The 22,159-nt window shown below is 48.4% G+C and overlaps 1 protein-coding gene across 1 annotated transcript in view; it reads right to left on the bottom strand.

Annotated features, from left to right (window-relative positions):
• SEC11C (SEC11 homolog C, signal peptidase complex subunit) overlaps positions 1-22,159 on the bottom strand; it is a 36,844-nt gene that overhangs the window by 5,706 nt on the left and 8,979 nt on the right. Inside the window, exons 2-4 of the mRNA XM_088476530.1 lie at positions 18,501-18,610; positions 16,959-17,108; positions 15,502-15,621 (exon numbers count right to left, since the gene is read on the bottom strand). Of these exons, the coding sequence (XP_088332656.1) occupies positions 15,502-15,621; positions 16,959-17,108; positions 18,501-18,610 (380 nt within the window). The remainder of the gene's footprint in view (positions 1-15,501; positions 15,622-16,958; positions 17,109-18,500; positions 18,611-22,159) is intronic.

Raw genomic sequence — 22,159 nt, 5'->3', positions numbered from 1 at the left:
GAGCACTTGCTTAACCCTGTCCGAGTCTAACGGTGCTGCTGGGAGTACAGTGCAGTGTTGATTGGCCATCGCACTATAAGGAAAACTAGCGTTCATGTATTAACGTAAAGACAATTCAATATTTAGAACCTAGCCTCTACATTCAGCATAAGGAGCTGGTATTCACAGACCGCAGAACAACAGACTAAAGAAAGCCGCGTCATGAAAAACATAAAAAAAATAAATAAAAAAAATTCCACTCCACCATAGATTTTCCCCGATACACAGATCTCAGGGCCTAATTCAGACCCGCTCGCGAGCGCTGAGCGCTCGCAAGCGGGTCGATGGTGCCCAAGTGCGCATGCGCACGACGGAGGGAGCTCCGTCGTGTGCATGCGCGAGACCCGAATAACGACGGCCAAGCCGTCGTTATGGGTCTCGCACCAAAGGGGACGTGCTGTCGATGGTGAGTGACAGCACGCCCCCTTTGGTGGGCGTGGCTGCCCAGACGGAGGCGTTCCCATGGGAACGCCTACCGTCTGGGTCCGGCCCCACTGACATCACTAGTGATGTCAGTGGGAGTGTTTTTGGCTCTGATAGAGCCAAAAGCACTCCGGGCTTGCGGCAGACGAGACCCTACCACAAGGGTCTCGTCGCAAGCCCGATGGTCGCGATGGTCTTGACCATCGCGACCATCTTTTTGGCCGCTCGCATAAGCTGTGGGTGGTCACCCACAGCTATGCGAGCGGCCAGGAGGCCGCTCCATTTCCAGCTAGGACGGCCCTGATTCAGAGCGAGCGCTCTTGTCAGAGAGTCCGGCTCTGAATCAGGCCCTCAGTCCAATAAAAGATGAGGCAGAGGTATTCAGGACCCATTCTGCACACTCACAGAATGGGTCCTGGCATGTCTAGATTCTTGATAATCAGGAATCTGCGTTCGGCAGTGCACTTGCGTACAATGCTGAATTAGCCCCTTAGTCGCTTCTTTAAAATTGTAGTTGGTTTTTAAGTCACGTTAGTCTCACTTTTTTGCTTTGTTTTAGTCAAGATTTAGTCAGTGGACCTCAGTTTTAATTTTAATCTAATTTTAGTCAATGCTATAGTCATAATTTTTGCAAACAGTTTAATGATACTGTAATGCATTTTACTGTAGAACTGTTCTCTAAAATTCCATAGAGAACTTGAAGTCAGCATAGCGTTACCTACGGTATGTGATTAGCAATCTAGGCTCAGTAGGCTGAGTGAGAATCGTGTTATACAAATTAATGCCTTAAATTTGTTAGAACCAGTGTTAATTTAGAGAAGGATTTTAAATTTAGTTTTAGTTGCTTGTTTAAAACTGAACACAGATTTTGTCGTAATTTTCGTTATTAAAATGTTTGTATTATCGTTACTATTAGTCCTAAAAAAAAAAAAAAAAATGTAGTCGCCGATTACTTTTAGTCAAAATTTTCGTCAAAACAAATTAACACTGCAACCTACATGTGCAGTGGGAGCCAGGGCACGTGCCCCCCCACTGCTATGGATACAAGACAGACCTACTGTGGCCAGAGAGGAGGGAAGACCGGCTGGGTATTTGAACGGGGAGGGGTGGGACGGTAAGGAGCGGGTGTTGAGTGGCAGAGCAGCAGAGGGGAGAAGGACCCGCTGGGCCGCTGGGTACGGGGCAAGTATGAGAGCGGGGAGTGGTGGGACGGAAAACTGCAGGGGTAGGAGAGAGCAGCAGAGAGGAGGGCGGAGCAGGGAGGGAGACTGAGAAATAGAGGAGGTGGGGACAGACAGAGTGGGGGGGCACAGCAAAGCAGGGGGCAGACAGAGGTGACCTAGCATATGATGTGTCCCTTTACTAGTCTTTAATAATAAATTAATTGCCTAGCTGGTTAAAATCATTATCCTGTCTACGCTGGTATGCTGATCTCTGTATGTGCAGAAATCAGCTGCAGAGGGGGGACCAATAATTAGTCCTCCCTGACCTGCGCTCTGCATTAAGAATTAGGGGTGAGAGAGGGTCAATGGCACGGGTGGGGGGATAAGATTTAGTTAAAATGGGGATAGGTGAGAAAAAAAAAGATTTATTGATCCTTGGGGGGGTTGCGGAGGTTGTTATACAGGCATATATAGTGAGACATAGGAGGGGGGTAATAATTCAGTGGGGGCTTGTGGACACAGATGGGTGGTGGGATGTGCTAATGGGGATCGATCACCCCTAGAAGAGATGTTGACACTGGGGATCTATATCTGCTGGGGGATATAGAGACACTGGGGAGATCTGGGTATAGTTTATATTTTTATTTTTTCATTTAAATATTTACAGATTCCATTCATTTTAATGCAGTCAAAAATCGTTCAATACTTTGGTAAAATCGTTCAAATCGTTTAATCGTTCTGTCGTTCATCTGACAAATCTGACCGTGTGTACGCTCCATTAGAGTCAGACAAATAAGCAGACGCATGGCAACGATTTTCAGGGTAGGCTAAAGGCCAATGTGAGTATTTTACACTACACAAACTGGCGGAAGTCAGCTTCAGCCCCTGGACATTCACCACGAGTTAGCCGTAAGTATACCACAGGATGGGTTAAGGACCATTAATCCCAGCTTGACCACACCTGCTTGTTTTCAAATCAATGACTGTTCCTCTTCACAGAACATATTGTTGGAATTCAGTCCTGACAATGAGCAAATCTAGTTCTGCTAGCAGTCAGCGCGTCGTGGCGAAATGCGTGTACACATTACTGTGAATGAGGCTGTTCTCTGCACCGGTTTTTCAATCTCACAAAACTACTATTAACAGTTGTCCAGTTTTATGAGAACCAACAGGACTTAGATTTTGATTTAAAAGCATTTTATTACAAATCCTTACGAAACATATCATTGCGACTGGATGGAACTATTATTATTATCCTTTATTTATATGGCGCGACAAGGGTTCCGCAGCACGGGTACTACTATATTACCACGTTATGAGCTTGTAACATGGAGCCGTTTTTTCATTTATCATATGAATATTACAGGTGGACCTACTGGCAATAAACAGGAAACCATTTCTGAGGACTCAGAACAGGTTCTGTGTCTTTATTAAAGCATCAAGTACCCACTTGAAGAGGGAATAAATAAACAGCTGTACGAATGCAGTGCCAACGTGGGCAATTGTGAGACGCAGGCTGTCGAGCTGAAGGACCCACTAAGGCTGAAAATGTGTTTTGTTGTAGTTATGCTGAAAAGGATGTTTTCTGCTTACATAATGCTGGCACGCAAGGCTGAATAACATAAAAATACAATTTCCTTTATGGACGGCTCAATGATTGTCAGAAGTGCTGTAAAGATCTTTATAACTGAGAGGATGTGCAGGGACGTATAGAGCAAAAATAAGGTTTAAAAGGGAAAATTGACTACATGACAGCTTTAAACAGTCATATCATACCTGTTAGGTCCACTGTAAGAGAAAGTAGCTTCATATCAGTTAAAAATGACACCAATCACTGTTCATGCCTTAGCGCTCATCAAGACAAATACGACAACTGCAAGCACGCTACCCTGACATCCATCAACACTGCTGGTCAGGTGAGCAAGGGAGGTCAGGTGAGCAAGGGAGGTCAGGTGAGCAAGGGAGGTCTGGTGAGCAAGGGAGGTCTGGTGAGCAAGGGAGGTCTGGTGAGCAAGGGAGGTCAGGTGAGCAAGGGAGGTCAGGTGAGCAAGGGAGGTCACTGTTAGTCTGTCCATCAACACTGCTAGTCAGGTGAGCAAGGGAGGTCAGGTGAGCAAGAGAGGTCAGGTGAGCAAGAGAGGTCAGGTGAGCAAGGGAGGTCAAGTGAGCAAGGGAGGTCAAGTGAGCAAGGGAGGTCAAGTGAGCAAGGGAGGTCAAGTGAGCAAGGGAGGTCAAGTGAGCAAGGGAGGTCAAGTGAGCAAGGGAGGTCAAGTGAGCAAGGGAGGTCAAGTGAGCAAGGGAGGTCACTGTTAGTCTGTCCATCAACACTGCTGGTCAGGTGAGCAAGGGAGGTCAGGTGAGCAAGGGAGGTCAAGTGAGCAAGGGAGGTCAGGTGAGCAAGGGAGGTCAAGTGAGCAAGGGAGGTCAAGTGAGCAAGAGAGGTCACTGTTAGTCTGTCCATCAACACTGCTGGTCAGGTGAGCAACAGAGGTCACTGTTAGTCTGTCCATCAACACTGCTGGTCAGGTGAGCAAGGGAGGTCAGGTGAGCAAGGGAGGTCAGGTGAGCAAGGGAGGTCAGGTGAGCAAGGGAGGACAGGTGAGCAAGGGAGGTCAGGTGAGCAAGGGAGGTCAAGTGAGCAAGGGAGGTCAAGTGAGCAAGGGAGGTCAAGTGAGCAAGGGAGGTCACTGTTAGTCTGTCCATCAACACTGCTGGTCAGGTGAGCAAGGGAGGTCAGGTGAGCAAGGGAGGTCAAGTGAGCAAGGGAGGTCAGGTGAGCAAGGGAGGTCAGGTGAGAAGGGGAGGTCAGGTGAGAAGGGGAGGTCAGGTGAGAAGGGGAGGTCACTGTTAGTTTGAGCAGAAGTCTGAAAAATCTTGCATGTGGACTGTCCTATGTTTTTTGTTGTCACCGATATGACCAGCAGGGGCGTAAAAGCACTGGGATCAATCACCCCAATGCCTATATTCAGTGCGATGTGCTTGAGTCGTGTCCACCTTGATAGACGCCATGAGCTATTTCTAACAAAAACACACCTATGTATTAGCAATTAATGTATATTTAATAACATGGTGCATACAGCATCAATTAGCTGTAAACCGCAGCAATCATTTAAAGTCTATGGTAACAAAAGAGGGTGTTGGGGTTCCGCACCAGCTCTACTAAATGATTAACTAAGAATAAACAAAAAAACAAAAAACTTTGACGTAAATCTATAGGAAAATCCTGGTAGGATTGCTTTGGTTTGGCATTTTGGTGGTGCACCAGTGGCTTACATAGTCTATTGTAACAAGAAAGAGGACTCTTTGGAGGCGCAGTCTTAAGAAAAATATAATAGACAATGTTAGATAGTGTTTAGAATATTAGACCACATTAGTATATAAGACTGATGTGTAAGAGTGCAGTGTATAATCATATAGCGCCATATATGCAGTACTGTAGAATATATGCACATTTCTGACGCTGGATATAGTCATTTTCTTATATGCACCACATTAGCTTTCTGCAGGCAAAACAGAATAAACACATTGATAACCAGATAGTTGTAGGTTAATTGCTTATTTAAGGAAATCCCATAGTGTACCATGAGTATATTTAGAGTTGATGAATTGATACTAAATGGCAGAGATCAATAAATATATACATTAAAAAACAGACAATACTGTATACAATCTTCAGTAGGTCTCCTCCAAAGGGTATTCTGATACAAATGTAACTCTTGTATATTAATTCACTGCTGATACACGGTTTAAGAATTCTGGTGAATAGATATAAAGGAATCGGTATGAAATAACGCCGGCCACATAGTTCAATTCCCGGCAGCAGCAGCCCGACAGTTGAACAGATCCCGGCAGCAGCAGCCCGACAGCGCTGGAAATCCCGATCGTCCTAAGGTAAGTAATCACTAACCTAACCCCCCTAACCCTAACCCTCCTTAGGGGTGCCTAACCCTAACCTCCCAAGCAAGTGCCTAACCCTAATCCCCCCTGTAAGGGCCTAACCCTAACTAACACTACGACAGACACTTGGGTTCTGGAGGTGGTCTCCCACGGGTACCCCCCCTTCCCCGCTGCCTAAACCTAAGTCCCCCTCCGGGGTGCCTAACCCTAAGTCCCCCCCTGGGGGTGCCTAACCCTAACCCTCCCTCCCCCTAGCCTAACTGTAACCCTCCTGGGGGAGGTGCCTAACCCTAAGTCCCCCCCCGGGTGTGCTAAACCTAACCCTCCCCCCTGCGGCTGCTGCTTGCGGCGCCTGTCTCCCGGCGTCGGGAAAATGACAGGCGTCTAGATATAGACACCTGTCATTTAACCCACGCCGGGATAAAGCAGTCGGGAAGCCGGCTGTCGGGATCATGTCAACCGGTTTCCTGATTGCATCCCGATATAAATACCAAGGTCAGTGCAGATGTGACTGTAACTACTGTGCTGCCTCTCTGTACTGTGCTGCCTCTCTGTACTGTGCTGCCTCTCTGTACTGTGCTGCCTCTCTGTACTGTGCTGCCTCTCTGTATGTCAGATGACAGTGAACAAGCGACGAGTGGGCACGTGGTCTGCCCTCGGTATAGACGGAAGTATAACAGCATGAGGGTCTGATTCAGGGTTAGACCGGGGAGTGTCCCGTTATCTGCTATTCAGTAATTTATGTGGTTTTTTACTCCCTGTGTTTTTATACACGTGAATAATTTGTGTTGTTACTATATGGATACATTATAACACAGCAACTCAATAGCAGCACTTTTATTTTTCTTCATCTATTATTTTTACATAAAAATTAGCATAAAAATAATAATAATAGGAACACAAAACAGAAATTAGGAATCACTACAAATGTATGATAAAATACAACATGTGACATCACACTACATAAGATCAATGACATGAATTACAGAATGTGATGCTAGCAGCCAATTACAGACACTTAATATACTTAAACTAAGATACACCAACGGTGCCAATGTGCAGAAATATACATGACAAATATACATACTTATTTCATAAAAGGACAAACACATAAAACTACACGTACCATCAAGGACAAACAAATGCACAAATGATGTATAATATTTGTCATGTATATTTCTGCACATTGGCACCGTTGGGGTATCATGACGTGTTTCCTTTGCGACTGGCGTTTGGCAGCGCACACGGGGCATGTCGGAGGGTTGGTCCACATGGGGTAAGCTATTTATGTCGGTTTACTTTAATTCATTTTGTCTTTTAAGCTTGATAAAAGCGCTGATTAAAGGCGCTGAAACGTTGCAATGATAGCTGTGTGTTCATAGCGTTTATTTGTACGGAGTGCCGCCGAGTGTTGGATTATGTGACAGTGCACCTTCTTATAGGAGACTGCGTTGTGGAAGGCACCCGCCACAGTTATCAGAAGTACCAGTGAGTGCCAGATCGTGGATATATATATATATATATATATATATATATATATATATAATATGAGATATGGTAAGAACTTACCCTTGTTATCTCTATTTCTACGAAGTCCATAGGGTTCCACAGGATACCTTGGGGTATAGGTGTGACGTCAGTCGCAGGGCACCAAAGAGTTAAGCTTTCAGCCTCCCAGGATGCACTAGGTCCCCCTCCTATACCCCGCCCCCGGGCCAAGGCACCTCAGTTAGTTACCAAGCCATAGGCCGGAGGAGGAGAAGGAAGAGAGAGAACAAAGATCTGGACACATACAAGAATCACATTCTCACCAGAGGGAGACGGAAAACCGGTGACCAGAGCAAAGCCCATCTGCAGCACAGGTGCGACAGGGCGGGAGTCCTGTGGAACCCTATGGACTTCGTAGAAATAGAGATAACAAGGGTAAGTTCTTACCATATCTCATATTTTCTACTTCAGGGTCCATAGGGTATCCACAGGATACCTTGGGGATGTCCCAAAGCAGTATCCTTTAAGGGTGGGGACGCTCCTGTGCAAAAAGGAGAATCCGCCGCCCGAAGGAAGCATCCTGAGAGGCGAAGGTGTCAAACCTGTAATACCTCATGAAGGTATGGACAGAAGACCACGTAGCAGCCTTGCAGATCTGAACTGCCGAGGCACCACGTCGAGCTGCCCACGAAGGACCCACAGACCTAGTGGAATGAGCCTTCAGAGAAGGAGGGACCGGTAGGCCTTCATGAAGATAAGCTTCAGAAATAGCCATACGGATCCAGGCTGCCAAAGTTTGCTTTGAAGCAGGCCAACCCTTTTTACGGAAGCCATAGAGGACAAACAAAGCGTCCGACTTCCTAAACGAAGAAGTGCGGTCAACATAAGTCCTTAAGGCCCGCACAACATCCAAAGAGACCTAACCCACGGAAAGACCCGGTGAGTTAAAGGCCGGAACTATTTCCTCGTTAACATGAAACTGGGAAACAACTTTGGGAAGAAACTCGGGCCGAGTGCGGAGCACTGCCCTGTTCCCATGAAAAACCAAGAAAGGGGGTCTACAAGAAAGAGCCCCTAACTCAGAAACACGTCTGGCCGAAGCAATGGCCAGAAGGAAAACAGTCTTAGCTGTTAGCCATTTAATATCCACTGAGCCCAGCGGTTCAAACGGCGGTCCTTGGAGAGCCCTCAGGACCACAGCCAAATCCCAAGGCGCCACAGGTGGAACAAAGGGCAGCTGAATACGGAGAACACCTTGCATAAAGGTGCGCACATCCGGGATTGTAGCAATCCTACGGTGAAACCAGACAGATAGGGCCGAAACCTGTACCTTCAAAGAAGCAAGGCGAAGCCCATGATCTAGTCCCGCTTGCAGGAAGGCGAGAATCCGAGACAGACGAAACTCCCGCGGTGCATAACCTCTCGGTCGACACCACTGGAAGAACGTATGCCACACGCGATGGTATATCCTCGCGGAAGACGGTTTCCGAGCTCGTAACATGGTACGCACCACAGAGCTGGAAAGCCCCCGGGACCTCAGCATTGCCGTCTCAACAGCCACGCCATCAAAGACAGCCGAGTCAGGTCCGGGTGAAGACAAGGACCCTGAGACAGAAGGTCCGGTCGTAGCGGCAACCGCGGAGGACTGTCCACGGACAGACCCTGAAGGTCTGAGAACCAGTGCCGTCTGGGCCACGCGGGAGCAATCAACAGGAGCGTCCCTCCTTCCTGTTTGAATTTCCGGATTACCCGTGGAAGAAGGGAGACCGGAAGGAACAGGTATGCGAACCTGAACGTCCACCGGACGGACAGAGCATCCACCAGAGACGCCCCTTCGTCTCTTGTGCGAGACCCGTACACCGGCAACTTGTTGTTGTGCCGGGACGCCATGAGGTCGATTTCTGGAAGACCCCACCTGTCAACCAGTAGTTGAAAAACGTCCGGGTGCAGGGACCATTCCCCTGGATGAACGTCCTGGCGACTTAGAAAGTCCGCCTCCCAATTTAGCACTCCCGGGATGAAGACCGCTGATATGGCCGGAAGATTGCGCTCCGCCCAAACCAGGATCCGAGAGACCTCTACGAGAGCCGCCCGACTGCGAGTTCCTCCTTGGCTGTTTATGTAGGCCACGGTGGTAGCATTGTCCGACTGGACCTGCACCGGGTGACCCTGGAGAAACCGCTGTGCCTGCAGGAGAGCATTGAAGACCGCACGGAGTTCCAAGATATTTATTGGAAGCTCCGCTTCTGTCGGCGTCCACCTGCCCTGGAACAAGTGTGGACCCGAAACTGCTCCCCAGCCCCGAAGACTGGCGTCCGTTGTCAACAGGACCCAATTTGGAACCCAGAACGGACGTCCCTTGTTGAGGTGGGTCGTCTTTAACCACCACGCAAGGGACAGGCGAACCTCCGGGGTGAGCACAATCGTCTGGAACTTCAGAGACTGAGGCAGCCCGTTCCACTTGGACAGGATTAGGTGCTGCAGAGGTCCGGAGTGAAACTGGGCGTATTCCACCATGTCGAACACCGACACCATGGAGCCCAGTAACCTCATCGCCGAGTGTAAGGACACCCGGCGGCTGTGCAGACAACTGCGCACCCTTGACTGTAAAGCAGAGATCTTGTCCTCCGTCACGAAGATCCTTTGCTGTCCCGAGTCCAATAAGGCTCCAAGATGCAGAATCCTCCGAGACGGGATTAGAGTGGACTTCTGCCAGTTGATTAGCCAGCCGTGCCGTTGCAGCAGTGCAATGGTCAGGTCCAAGTGGTGTAACAGGAGCTCTGGAGATCCTGCCACCAATAACAGGTCGTCCAAGTACGGCAACATGCGGACTCCTTGCAGCCGCAGAGAAGCCGCCATGACCGCCATCACCTTGGTGAAAACACGTGGTGCTGTCGCCAGGCCAAAAGGTAACGCCCGAAACTGGAAGTGGTCGCTGCGGATTGCAAACCGAAGGAACTCTTGATGGCGCAAAAGAATAGGGACATGCAGGTAAGCGTCCTGTATGTCCAATGACACCATGTAGTCCCCAGGTTCCAGCGCCAGAATGATGGACCGTAGGGTCTCCATCCGAAACTTCGGGACCTGCAAAGACTTGTTGAGTGCTTTGAGGTTGAGAATCGGACGATATGACCCATTGGGTTTCTGTACCAAAAATAGATTTGAATAGAAACCCTGGCCCCTCTGGGAGAATGGAACAGGCACTATAACTCCAGCCTGGAGCATAGTGTGCAATACCTTCCGCAGCTCCGTAGTCTTGTTCCGGTCTGATGGTAGACCCGTGGTGAAGAATCGAGCTGGGGGTCTGTGCCGGAAGGAGAGGGCGTACCCGTGGGAGACCACCTCCAGAACCCAAGTGTCTGTCGTAGTGAACGACCAACACCGGGAGAACTGCAGCAGGCGGCCTCCCACCCTGGGATCCCCCAAGGGGAGACCCGGACCGTCAGGCCGCAGGCTTGTCATCTGGCTTGGGGGCCGGACGTCTGGTACTCCATGCCTGTTTCCGGGGCTTGACCGATTTCTTAGGGCCAGCCTGTCGAGGAAACGACTGTGGTTTGGGCCTGCCCTGGGCCCTAGATGACCGAAAGGACGATGGTCCAGAACCAGAAGGAGCAGCGGCCGACGGGAGACAAGCAGATTTGGCTGCCGCCAGCGTGGCCACAATCTTATCCAGATCCGGACCGAAGAGAACTTCTCCGGTAAACGGCAACGCTTCCAGACCTTTCTTGGAATCTGCGTCCGCCTTCCAGGATCGCAGCCACAAGGTGCGACGAGCAGCTACCGCTGCTGAAGAAATTCTAGACACCAGAGCACTAATGTCTAGAGCCGCCTCGTTGATGTAGGTGGCCGAATCACGGAGATTGCCAATCAACTCCGCCTGTTCGGCCGGACAGTCGGATTCAAAAGAAGCCTCTAATGAATCCGCCCAGCGCTCCATCGCTCTGGCAACCCAGCAAATGGCCATAGCCGGCCGTGCTGCCCCCCCTGCAAGGGAATAAGCGGACTTCAGGCAGATTTCTACCTTGCGGTCCGTAGCATCCTTAAGGGAGGACATGGATGGCATCGGCAATGTGGCACTACGGACAAGACGGGTCACGTGAGAATCCACCTGTGGAGGGGATTCCCACTTAGCAAAATAATTATCCGCGAACGGATAAGCCACCGCCAGGCGTCTCTGCGGCTGGTATCTTTTGCCAGGTTGTTTCCACGCCTCCTCTAAATGGTCCACCAACTGACCCGAAAGAGGAAAGACTGTGGCATCGCCCTTCACATCTTTGAAAAAGGCATACTTAGATTTAGCCGCTGGGGGAACTTCGTCCTCAATCACCAAGGCTGTGCGGACCGCCCGAATAAGTCCAGGAATATATACTTTGGACTTAGCATCAGCGTCCTTAGTATGGAGAGGTTCCTGATCGTAAGGATCCAGAATCTCCCCATCATCAGACGTCCCTTCGTCATCCTCATAAGGAGCGGACAGAGACGCCACCGGCCTTTTATGAGGCCACATCACAGACTCCCCTTGCAACACATCCGACAAGTGCTGTACAGAACTCGTCAGGGAGTTAACCCACGCTGGCTCCTGAGAACCCGGGAGCGGGGAAATAGGGAGACTGTGGGGTACCACCAATTGTCGTGGGAACCCATGCATGGGTGACGACACCACAGACTGCTGGGACAAACCCATCGGAGTAAACGCGGGCTGCGGAGCTAACTGGCCCACTAAAGCTGTTAACGCCTGAGCGAAACAAGCCCAGGGCGGCTCCTGTACCGGTGCTGTAACCGTAATAGGCCGCGCCATGGACAAACACTGCCTGCAAAGGCCCTCCGCGCTACCCTCCCTCTCCGCTAACGGTACTTTGCACGTGGTACACTGTAGCCGGAGGGGAAAATCACTTTCAGACATGATGGCACCACGTATGTGACCTCTCTCACCAATTAAGTATTAAATAGGCGAGAGACCACCCTGCAGCACCGCACCGCAAGGGCTTTAGCAGAAAGAACAGGGACAGTAATAAAGCTGACAGTTTAGAGAAGAAAAGCTACAGGCAGCGCTAGCACAGTCACATACAATGCAGAGAAATAACAATTCCTGCACTAACAGCGCTGATCACTCAACTACACAGACACAGGGCCTGGTAGGACACAGCACTGCATACACAGACCTGAGCCACAGCGGAGGAGAGGTATGCGGGGGGACCCAGACCACGATGCTTCCTTCCAGACTTCCAGCAGCGTTCACCATGCGTTGCAGAGAAGATGGCCGCCGAGGAGCAGAGAGAAGCTGGCCTGGGGGAGGAGCGCTGACACAGCACAGTGCAGAGAGGGCTGTGTGCAGCCGGCTGTGAGACAGGGAAGGCGCGCTCCCCTGGCATGCATTTAACCCCTGGGACGCCGCAGCGCTACCGCTCTACTGCGGTCCGCTGTCCCAGGGGGTAGTGGAAAGCGCAGGTTCAGTACCTGGCTCCACGCTGCAGCCAGTCCCCAGGGAGCCCCCTGCCTGGGGACTCAGGACCATGTGACCAGCGGGGACCCAACGCGGGACCCCGCTGCTTACCTTTGTCCCCCTTGGATCCGGCCATGGTCCGGAACATCTGGGGTCACCGCTAGCTGTGACCCCAGATGCTCACCAGCATCCCCGGTTCGGTACCGGCGTTCTGGTACCGGCGGGGGTGTAGGGAAGACAGCATGGACGTCAGGACTGACTGTCCATGCTGTACATCCAGATGTGCAGCCACAGCTGCACTGAAGAAAGCTTCAGGGGCTCTTCTAGCCCCCACTCCGACAGGTGCACCCGACGCCGGCCGGGCACCAAACTAAACTGAGGTGCCTTGGCCCGGGGGCGGGGTATAGGAGGGGGACCTAGTGCATCCTGGGAGGCTGAAAGCTTAACTCTTTGGTGCCCTGCGACTGACGTCACACCTATACCCCAAGGTATCCTGTGGATACCCTATGGACCCTGAAGTAGAAATATATATATATATAATATTTACACAGCTACTGAGGATCTGCATGACTGAACATAAGCACAGGTCCATATATCGTATACGCCTTGTGCTTGTATTCAGTGATACAGATCTCAGTAGCTATGTACAGGGGCGTCGGAATGATTTTAAATTGGGTGGGCATTATATAATTACATTTTGGTGGAGCCCCCTCCCTCCAACTTACCTGTTGCTGGTCGGCGAGCTGATAGGCGCCGGAGTAGCAGGAGGCAGGGACAGGAGCGACAGCCTCGGACGGTCAGGGGCTGTGCTTTATAGCAATGGGCTGCATGGCCCCTGCACTGCACGGAGGAGGAGGAGGAGGTGGTGTAATGTCAGGTCTTTTAACTTAAACACCGCATACTTCACCTCATCCTAAATGCAGCCCAGTGCTATAAAGCACAGCCCCTGATTGTCCGCGGCCACCACTCCACAGTGGCGCCTTTCAAATGTTTGGGGGGGGTGGCGTGGCGGGGTGGGGGGGGAAGCGCCCCCTCGCCCCCTCCTTTCCGCCGCCCATAGGCTACGTAATTTACTATGCACATATAGGAAATATGTGCATAGTCAATTAACGTACAGATTTGTTGCTCCTTGTAATATACAAATTATGTTGTTTCTAAAGACAGTGAAATGACTACACCAGGACTCACTCGTTAAAAAGATATTAATTGGAGTTTATACTCTATATATACCATGGTATTGAATAACAATGCAGATTGACAAATGTACGTTTCCTGGAAACCATAATGTGACTGAATCTCCTGTAATTTATCATTCAAGTGTAACATGCAAACTCCTAGGCAAATGAGGGGCACAGACAAGTTCCTAAGTATGATCACAGCTCGCACAGCGGGATAACAAAGGACGACATCTGGCGTATACACTCTCCTGTGCTGGCAACGATTACTGATATACACATTCTGATATTACATGGCCTTAAAAAACCCCAATCCCTTAGAGCTGAATTCACAAATGTAGGGATTCATAATACGTCTTGCTCTGGTTAGTAGTATATTCACCAATATAGGGGCCAAATCTAGAGTTAATACAGGTTGAGTCTCCCATATCCATAATGCTCGGGACCAGGGGTATTTTGGATATCGGATTATTCCGTATTTTGGAATATTTGCATACTATAATGAAATATCTTGGGTATAGGACCCAAAACTAAACACAGAATGCATTTATGTTCTATATACACCTTATACACATAGCCTGAAGGTCATTTTATACAATATTTTTTATAATTTTGAGCATCAAAAAAAAGTTTGTGTACATACATGAAATTCATTTATGTTTCATATACACCTTATACACACAGCCTGAAGTTTATTGTATACTGTATTTTAATGAATTTGTGCTTTAAAACAAGTTTGTGTACATTGAACCATCAGAAAGCAAAGGTTTCACATTCTCAGTCATACTAAAAATATTCCGTAATTCGGAATATTCCGTATTTCGGAATATTTGGATATGGGGGACTCAACCTGTATTAACCTAACTTGCAGATAAATAAAGTGACTTCTTTTTTCATCTGAAACTAAAACTGGAAAGAAAGAGGGGGGGGGGGGGAACCAGGTAGAGGATGAAGAGTGATTTCTAAAGTCATGTAACCCAAAAAAGAAGTTGTCAATCAATGAAGAAGTGCTGTATACACCCAGTATAATGATTTGCCGGACAGCTGAGAATGTTGGTTGAGTATTGTGATACCACGTAATAAGTTAAGTTGAGACCCCTTAGAGTAAATCCAGCTGGGAGACGCAAAAATCATGTTGTGCTATGGGGATAGGACAGGTTTAGAGTTGGAAGGGGAGTTCGTTGTAGTGGAACTGTAACACGCAATGGTAAAAAAATAGCAGTTATAGTATTAGGCAGGGTTACATGCAACTGGGTGGCAGGTGCTATTACTTTGCGTGCATGGACTTCTCATACACTGCATTTCATAGCCGTCACAATCATTATCATCTGGGCACACTTGCACCAGTCTATACTGGGTTGCACCTGGGTGACTCTTCCGCCCAAATCTGTATAGCCTGCAATTCTGGCGGCACGCCCTCACTAAACATGACCTATGTGATGACACCTCGTTACAGCCCAGTTACAGCTACTCAAGTAGAGATGCGACCGAATTCTTACACCTCTGCATCACCTGTAGCTACGTGCACTTGTCTTTGAGGCATGATGCGGTCCGTGGATGGGCGCATGTTCAATTCTGCAACTGACTTGTTGCGTGCAACGTGCTAAAGCATGTAAATGACAATGATACCCCTCGCAGTGCACAACTGTTCTTCCAGGAGAAAACATGAACCCTTGAGCCGGACTCTGCATGGGGCGCAGAGTATTGCTACGGTGTGGCTCCTAAACTCAGCATCATCAGGGAATGAATTCAGGAGCCAAATGGGTAGGAGGGGAATAAAACGTACATTCAGGATCCTCAGTAAAAGCTGAATGACATGATCCTACATACACAAGTCGCCACCAGATTATACACATCACAGCCCATAGCTCACCCTCTTGCTCTGCCCACAACATCCTTCTTCTCCAGCCAGTTCTGACCTTCCTTATAGAGACCTCGGTCATCAACTTCATTGTTATCGCCCTTCGTCAGGAACTTAATATCTCCGTTTTCTCTGAAAATTAGATGTGAAGAATTAGGGATGGTGATACACGGAACTGAAGGGTCCTGCTTGGATCTACAACCGGATCGGGTTCACAGGTCAACTGTCACTGTTCTACAACATGTTTAAAGTGAATCTCTAGTAGCCTCCAGAGAAGGCCATTTACAAAGAGCAAAGTGACTGCTCTGCAGTGCAAAAGCATCTTTGTACATGACGCAAGTGCCTCTAGATTCTATATGTTCACTAAGCAAGATGGACGCTTTTGCAGAGGAGCCGCAGTTTGCTCAGACTGACTGAGGGAAGGAGTAGGGAAGAGTGAGGCTGTTGAAGAATAAAGTAGGGACACAGGAATGATAAGATTTGAAGGTAAGTGTAGGAATAGGATTTTAGTTTGTAGATTGACATCATTGAAGTGAGAAGGATGCAGGGCCTTGCCGTGCTGAGGGACTCACTGTTATTACCACTCCATTCACATTTTCAGCAGCTCTGGACTGGCGGACATCGTGTCTTGTCCTATATCTTTAAAGAGACCCCCTTTGTGCCTTTATGGGCCGAATTCAATTCTGTGCGATGTTGAATAGCAGCATTAGCGTTGTCGGGAATGGGTTAAGTCTAAGCATGCCGGTTATCGAGACTTAACCTGGGTGTTAAGGCGTGGTAACCGGTATTCTCTGACTAAAGTGCCGGGCGCACGGCTGTTAGCGCCGCGCTAAGCCGGCAAACAGCTGCTCGCCCAGCACTTTTGTCGGATTTCTCCTCGTATCCCCAGGGAGGTGCGAAAAGAAATCCTTTAGCCGCCCAACCAGCGCAGTGTATTGAATAGCTTCGGGAGCTCTCTCCCACGGCTATTCAACATCGCACTGAATTGAATTCGGCCCTATGTAGCAGTTTAGTAGTAGGAAAACAAATTTGCAGGCCCACTCCAAGCAATGTATTTCTTCATTCAATACTTTCATACCCACGATAGTGGCGCCTGTAATAAATACAATCCCAATGTCCACCAGTCCCCAAGATTAATAAGGCTAAAACAAGCATCATTTTAGGACAGACATTTAAACCCTCATCACATTCTAGTTTGCGAAGGCGTCTCTTGAAAGCGAGAAAGCAGACACTAAATACGACAGATAAACTCAGCTGATCTCTTGTCTTATTCTAGGTCAATGGAAAGAAACAAATTTGCCTGACAATAAAATATTCAGAAAGCAGAGTGTTTAATAAACTCCAGGGACACCTACGGCCTATGGTGGAGGATAACAATGGCTAGTTATGTAATCACGAATGACTCACTCTAACTAGAACGTTCATGGCAGAAAATGAGTAATACAGAAATAAACCGCATTATACGTTACTTTTCATGAACTTTGATGACCCTGTGAACTATCGGGATATCTCGGCCTTCCACTTTGAACACGACGATCTCTCCGGCTCGGATGGGGTCTTCCTGGAAGTTGGTTAGGAAGAGCAGGTCTCCTCTATGAAACGCCGGCTCCATGCTGCCACTGTGCAAGGTCACAATACAGACAGAGGTTATCAATCTGATGGCTGGGATCTTTGCCCACATTTAGTCATGGCTGAGGGCAACAGGTGGTACTGTGCCCTGTGCCCAGGAGCCATGCAAAGAGTTCCCTTTGTACAAACGGGATCGGTATGAATGACATACGGCAGTTCAAATACCGACAGCAGAAGACCCGAACGGTAAGTAGACTTCTAACCTTAATCTTCTCCCCCCCTCAACCCTCCCTTAGGTGTGCCTAACCCTAACTTCCCCCCCTAGTGCCTATCCCTAACCTCCCTCTAAGTGCCTAAACTTAACCCCCCGTTCCCGCAGCCTACACTTAAGTCTCCCGGGGGGGCCTAACCCTAACCTCCCCCCGGCGTAGTTAATCCTAACCCCCCCCTTTCCCTAGCCTAACCCTAATCCTTCCGGGGGGGGGGGGGGTTGCCTAACCCTAAATCCCCCCCCCCCCAGGACCCCCTAACCCAACCCTCTCCCCCGCGGCTGTCCGCTCCCGCCGCCCGGCTTACCTTCGTTCGGTATGCCGGCCATCGGGCTCCCAACGTAGGTAAAATGACAGGCGAGCGGATTTCGACGCCTGTCATTAGACCCCTGCCGGGATTAAACAGTCGGGAAGTCAGCGGTCGGCATTTTGACCGTTGGCATCCTGACTGCATCCCGTACTAACAATGTCGCCTGCAAGCATGACATTGTTAGCTTCTTTATATACAGGTGTTCATTTCAATTAAGCTATTATTCAACAACTGAATATTGTTTTTCATGTCGGCTCCTTACGGGACTATTACTGAGGCGGAGGACGTCATTTCTGGGTGTACTATTTTTGAACATTAAATCCAATTTTTCCCTCTCTTGATTAGTTGCTGACCCATTTCGCATAATATTAGGGATTTCCCCTACTTTTTCTATCCGCCCTATATTCATTTTCTCATTGCCGTATGTTTGCTCGTTGCTCATCCGGTGAGACCTGCCATGTTTTTATCTTGTCCCTGGTTGATATATATGCGAGGCACAAATGGCCCGTCCCCTTCCAGCTTTACTACGGCCTGTTAGTGTGGACAAGATGGCAGCGCACATAGGCAGTAATGGTCTTATACCAACCACATTTTCCGCCTTGCCCAATAAAGATGTTATGGCATCGGGGGCCACATATGGCAATATTAAAGTGCCAGAAACAGCTTTATAAAGGAGGTTTTAGCCAAGTATATGGGTCTATCTAGCTTTCATATAAATGTAATGGTTCTGATATTGACCATTACAGTACCTACATAAGTGACCTTATCGGGTCCTCAAACCCCCCACCCTCCCCTCCAAACATTTGTTAGCTATAAAATAATAATCCAACAGTGAGACCAGTAACAAAAGTCAGTCTAAGTACCTTAATACGACAACAATGGGGCTCTCACTCCCGGTGACCACGATCAGGCCTTTCCATATCATGAGGGCTGATGATACTATCATAGCAAAGTTCAGCACTTGATAGTACAACTGTAGAGACACAAATGGCGGAAATGCAACTGGATTATTATGTAATAAAGAGCAACTCGCATGGAGCAAGAGACTGTTGTTGCTTAACGGTCACATTAAATCTAAGAGTAAAGCTGCCAGTTCTAGTCACCGCATTGCAGCCTGGCCGGTCTCTAACTGAACACTGAGGAATGAATTTAGGGAGAAACAATGGGCCATGTGTGACACATGGAGGACACAGGATACTCCCTCACAGACGATGCGGGGAATGTCCGGAAAAGCCTCATGGATTGCAGCGACAATTGCTGCCAGCGCCAGGGAGTTTCCCACGTAACAGGCTTCTTTCCAGCCCATCTGTGACAGTCACTTTACTCCACATCTCAATCTTCCTTCTTGTGACTGGTGATATGACGTAACCAATGTCCCTTGTATATAACGCTGCATGTCTGCTGCCGCCTACTGTGCAAATGCAACGTCCATCAACTATCTAAACTGCCGCGCCATTCCTCAAGTGGATCCCGCGTCACAGGACCACTGTACATAGCCATAGTACCTATACAATGTTTGCATCAGGTCTTAATTCTTGTAAAGCTTACAGAGAAACAAATACTATATAATATCACAGCACAGTAATACTATATAATATCACAACACAGTATACATTGCAGGTGGTATTACATGAAGTCCCGGTGACCTCTGTAATATTTGTATATGCAACCTTTACTTTCATTTTATTTATTTTACAAAGCACGGCACATAGATATTTTGACACCAGCACTCAGGGGGCGATTCAGACCCGGACGCTAAGCTGCGCTCTCTCGCAGCCAAAAGGGGCCGGGTATGCAAATTCCGCGAACGCACTGTCTGGTGTAAGGACGCCCTCTATGTCTTAGAGAGCGACGGCAGAGTGATCGCACGCCGGTGTAATGACGCCCACTTTTCTTTTTTAACACACGTCATCTCCAGGATGTGTATGCTTAATCAGAACCATCGAGAGCCATCGGAGCTGCACGCTGCGCTTGAGGGAGACCTTACTCCACCGCAAGCACTGCAGGCTGCAATACAACCAAGTGACATGTACAATGACGCATCCATGCTAATTATGCACACCAATAAAACTCTGTTTCGACGGCCAGACACGCCTGCGTTCTCACCACCACTCCCCCGTTCACAAGCACCTTCCCCTGTTACCACCCACAAACGGCGCTGTCACTCAGAGTAGCGCTCAGTCTTTGTGTTAAGAGCGCAGGATTCCTGATGTCAGTGACTGGTTCGCGCACACGCACTGCGATGCATACGCATGTGCAGACGGGCGACAATCGCCCATAGCGTGCGTCCGCAGCTTAGCGCCCGGGTCTGAATCGGGCCCTCAGTGCGATATTTTTATATACAGGTATCTGGCCTAATTTCAAGAAACCTGTCAGCCAAAAAGTTCCAATACCAGCAAGAAGAATAAGTAAATAAGTGGTTCTGTAAGTGTATCATACGAGCTGTAATGTGTATTCTCCTAGTCACTGCGAAGAGCACTGCAATACAGGAGGAGGATGATAATGCCAGGAGCAGTAAGGAGAAAGACTGGGCAAACGTTTAAATGTACTTTAGTACAATTGTGGGGATGGTTCTCCAAAGCACCAATAATACTAATGGGCCATAACAAAGTCTTCCCATAGACACATTGGGTCTCATTCAGACCTGGTCGCAAGCACAGATGTGCTTGCAACCGGGACGATGGGTAGCCCTGCGCACTCGCAGCGGCCGCACTGCGCGTGCGCAAGCCCCGGAGCGAGAGAGAAACTCGCTCCGGAGCTCGCTACAAAAGGGGCGGCTGTCGATGTTGATCGACAGCTCGCCCCGTTTTGTAGGCGGGCCGGGGGGGGGGTGGTTTCCAAAACGGAGGTGTCCCTTAGGGAACGCCTACCGTTTTGTGGGCGGCCGCACTGACATCATCAGTGATGTCAGTGGGGAGCTTCCTGCTCGATAAGAGCAGGAAGCTCCCTGGGGCTTGCGGCTGCCGAGACCCAACCTTAGGGTCTCGTCGCAAGCCCCGATCGTCGCGATGGTGATCACCATCGCGACCATCAACCCACAGCTTAACTAACGACCAGGAGGCCGCACATCAAAAATGAAGTGGCCGCCCTCATTCAGAGAGAGCGATCGCTTCTTGAGGCCGCCTCTGAATGAGGGCCATAGTCTAACATGTTAAAGAACATGACATTTGCAAATTGTCGAGATCTTGGCAATTTTTTACTGCGCATTTTTTGCATTGTACAAATTTGCCGCTTTCAATCTCGCTGCTAAATCGATTAAATCTCAGCATTGACAAATCTCGCACTCTATGATGTTTTGGCCATGCTATTCTAAAAGGGCCTATCCATTAGCAGATAAATTTGAACGATATATCATTCAGTCGTTCAATTTATCTGTCATGGATAGGCCCTGAACGATGACAGATGCGCACTCCCGCAGCCGACAAATTGTGTCTTTCGTCTCTCCAACCTGTTGGTCAATTATCACTTATCGCTGACCGATATTAGAAATTATCTGTGAGTTTATAAGCGGTAAACGACAAACGATATTTTTAGTGAAAATGAATAGAAACATTAAAAAAAATCGACTCCCTGAATGTCATGCAATATCGTTCGTCATTCGCAAAAATCTGTCATGTACATGACGGATATCTGTCACCGCAGCCCCAGGAATTTTCAAGGGATAAATCTTTTGTCTTTCATCGTAGAGAAAGATCTGCTAATGGATAGGCTCCTTAACACCAACTTAGGGCGAAAAGTCCGTTATCGGCGATGACGTAATTTTCCCTTATCCCCATATTCAATTTCAAAGACTTTTCGCAGGTGCGAAAAGTCTTTGTTAAAAAACGGGGATAAGTTTTCACCACTCCATAGGTAGCAAAAAAAAAAGTGCAGAATTGGGGTTTTGGGGTGTAGAATAAAAAAAAAAAAAAAGTACCCTGCAGCCCTTGGAATGTCCCCTTAAAGAAATCGGTGTAAAAAAATAAATAAAAAATAAGCATTTCATTTTGGGGGCAAAAAAAAAAAAAAGAAGTTGGGGGACAAACTTAAAAACTAGGCTAATTTCCCCAAAAGTGACAGGACTTTGATACTTACCTTTCCGCTGGGTCCCGTTTTCGCCGATTCCTAATTGAATACGGGGATAAGCGGACACGCGCCCAATACTTTATCCCCTACAAAAACGGCGATGATGGTGAAAAGTCTGACCTCGGTTTCAAATTGAATACGGGTTGTAGACAGAAGCCCTATCCTCAGTGGGAGAGCCCACGAGCTGCGGAATCTCTCCCTCCTCTCCCTACTCACTTTCCTGGTTCCATTCTCCTGTCTTGTTCAGTTTTCTCCCCAACGATCAAAGCCAAACGTGTCTTTGTTTTACTTTCCCTGTGTTTGATCAGATGGGTAAGATATTCAATTTGTGATGCACTACGTATGTGTAAAATTCTGTGTAAAAGATCTTTTACGTCATTCTAAAAAATAAACAGTGCAAATTGGCTTTTTTTTATTATTAGGTTAAAACTTTCAGATTTTGTAGACAAATTCGGGA

Source organism: Taudactylus pleione, unplaced genomic scaffold (assembly GCF_031769625.1).
Source record: "Taudactylus pleione unplaced genomic scaffold, aTauple2 ptg000189l, whole genome shotgun sequence".
Classification (NCBI taxonomy): Eukaryota; Metazoa; Chordata; class Amphibia; order Anura; family Myobatrachidae; genus Taudactylus; species Taudactylus pleione.
Note: the sequence above shows the minus strand (reverse complement) of the source record. Positions and strands in the feature narration are given on the sequence as shown.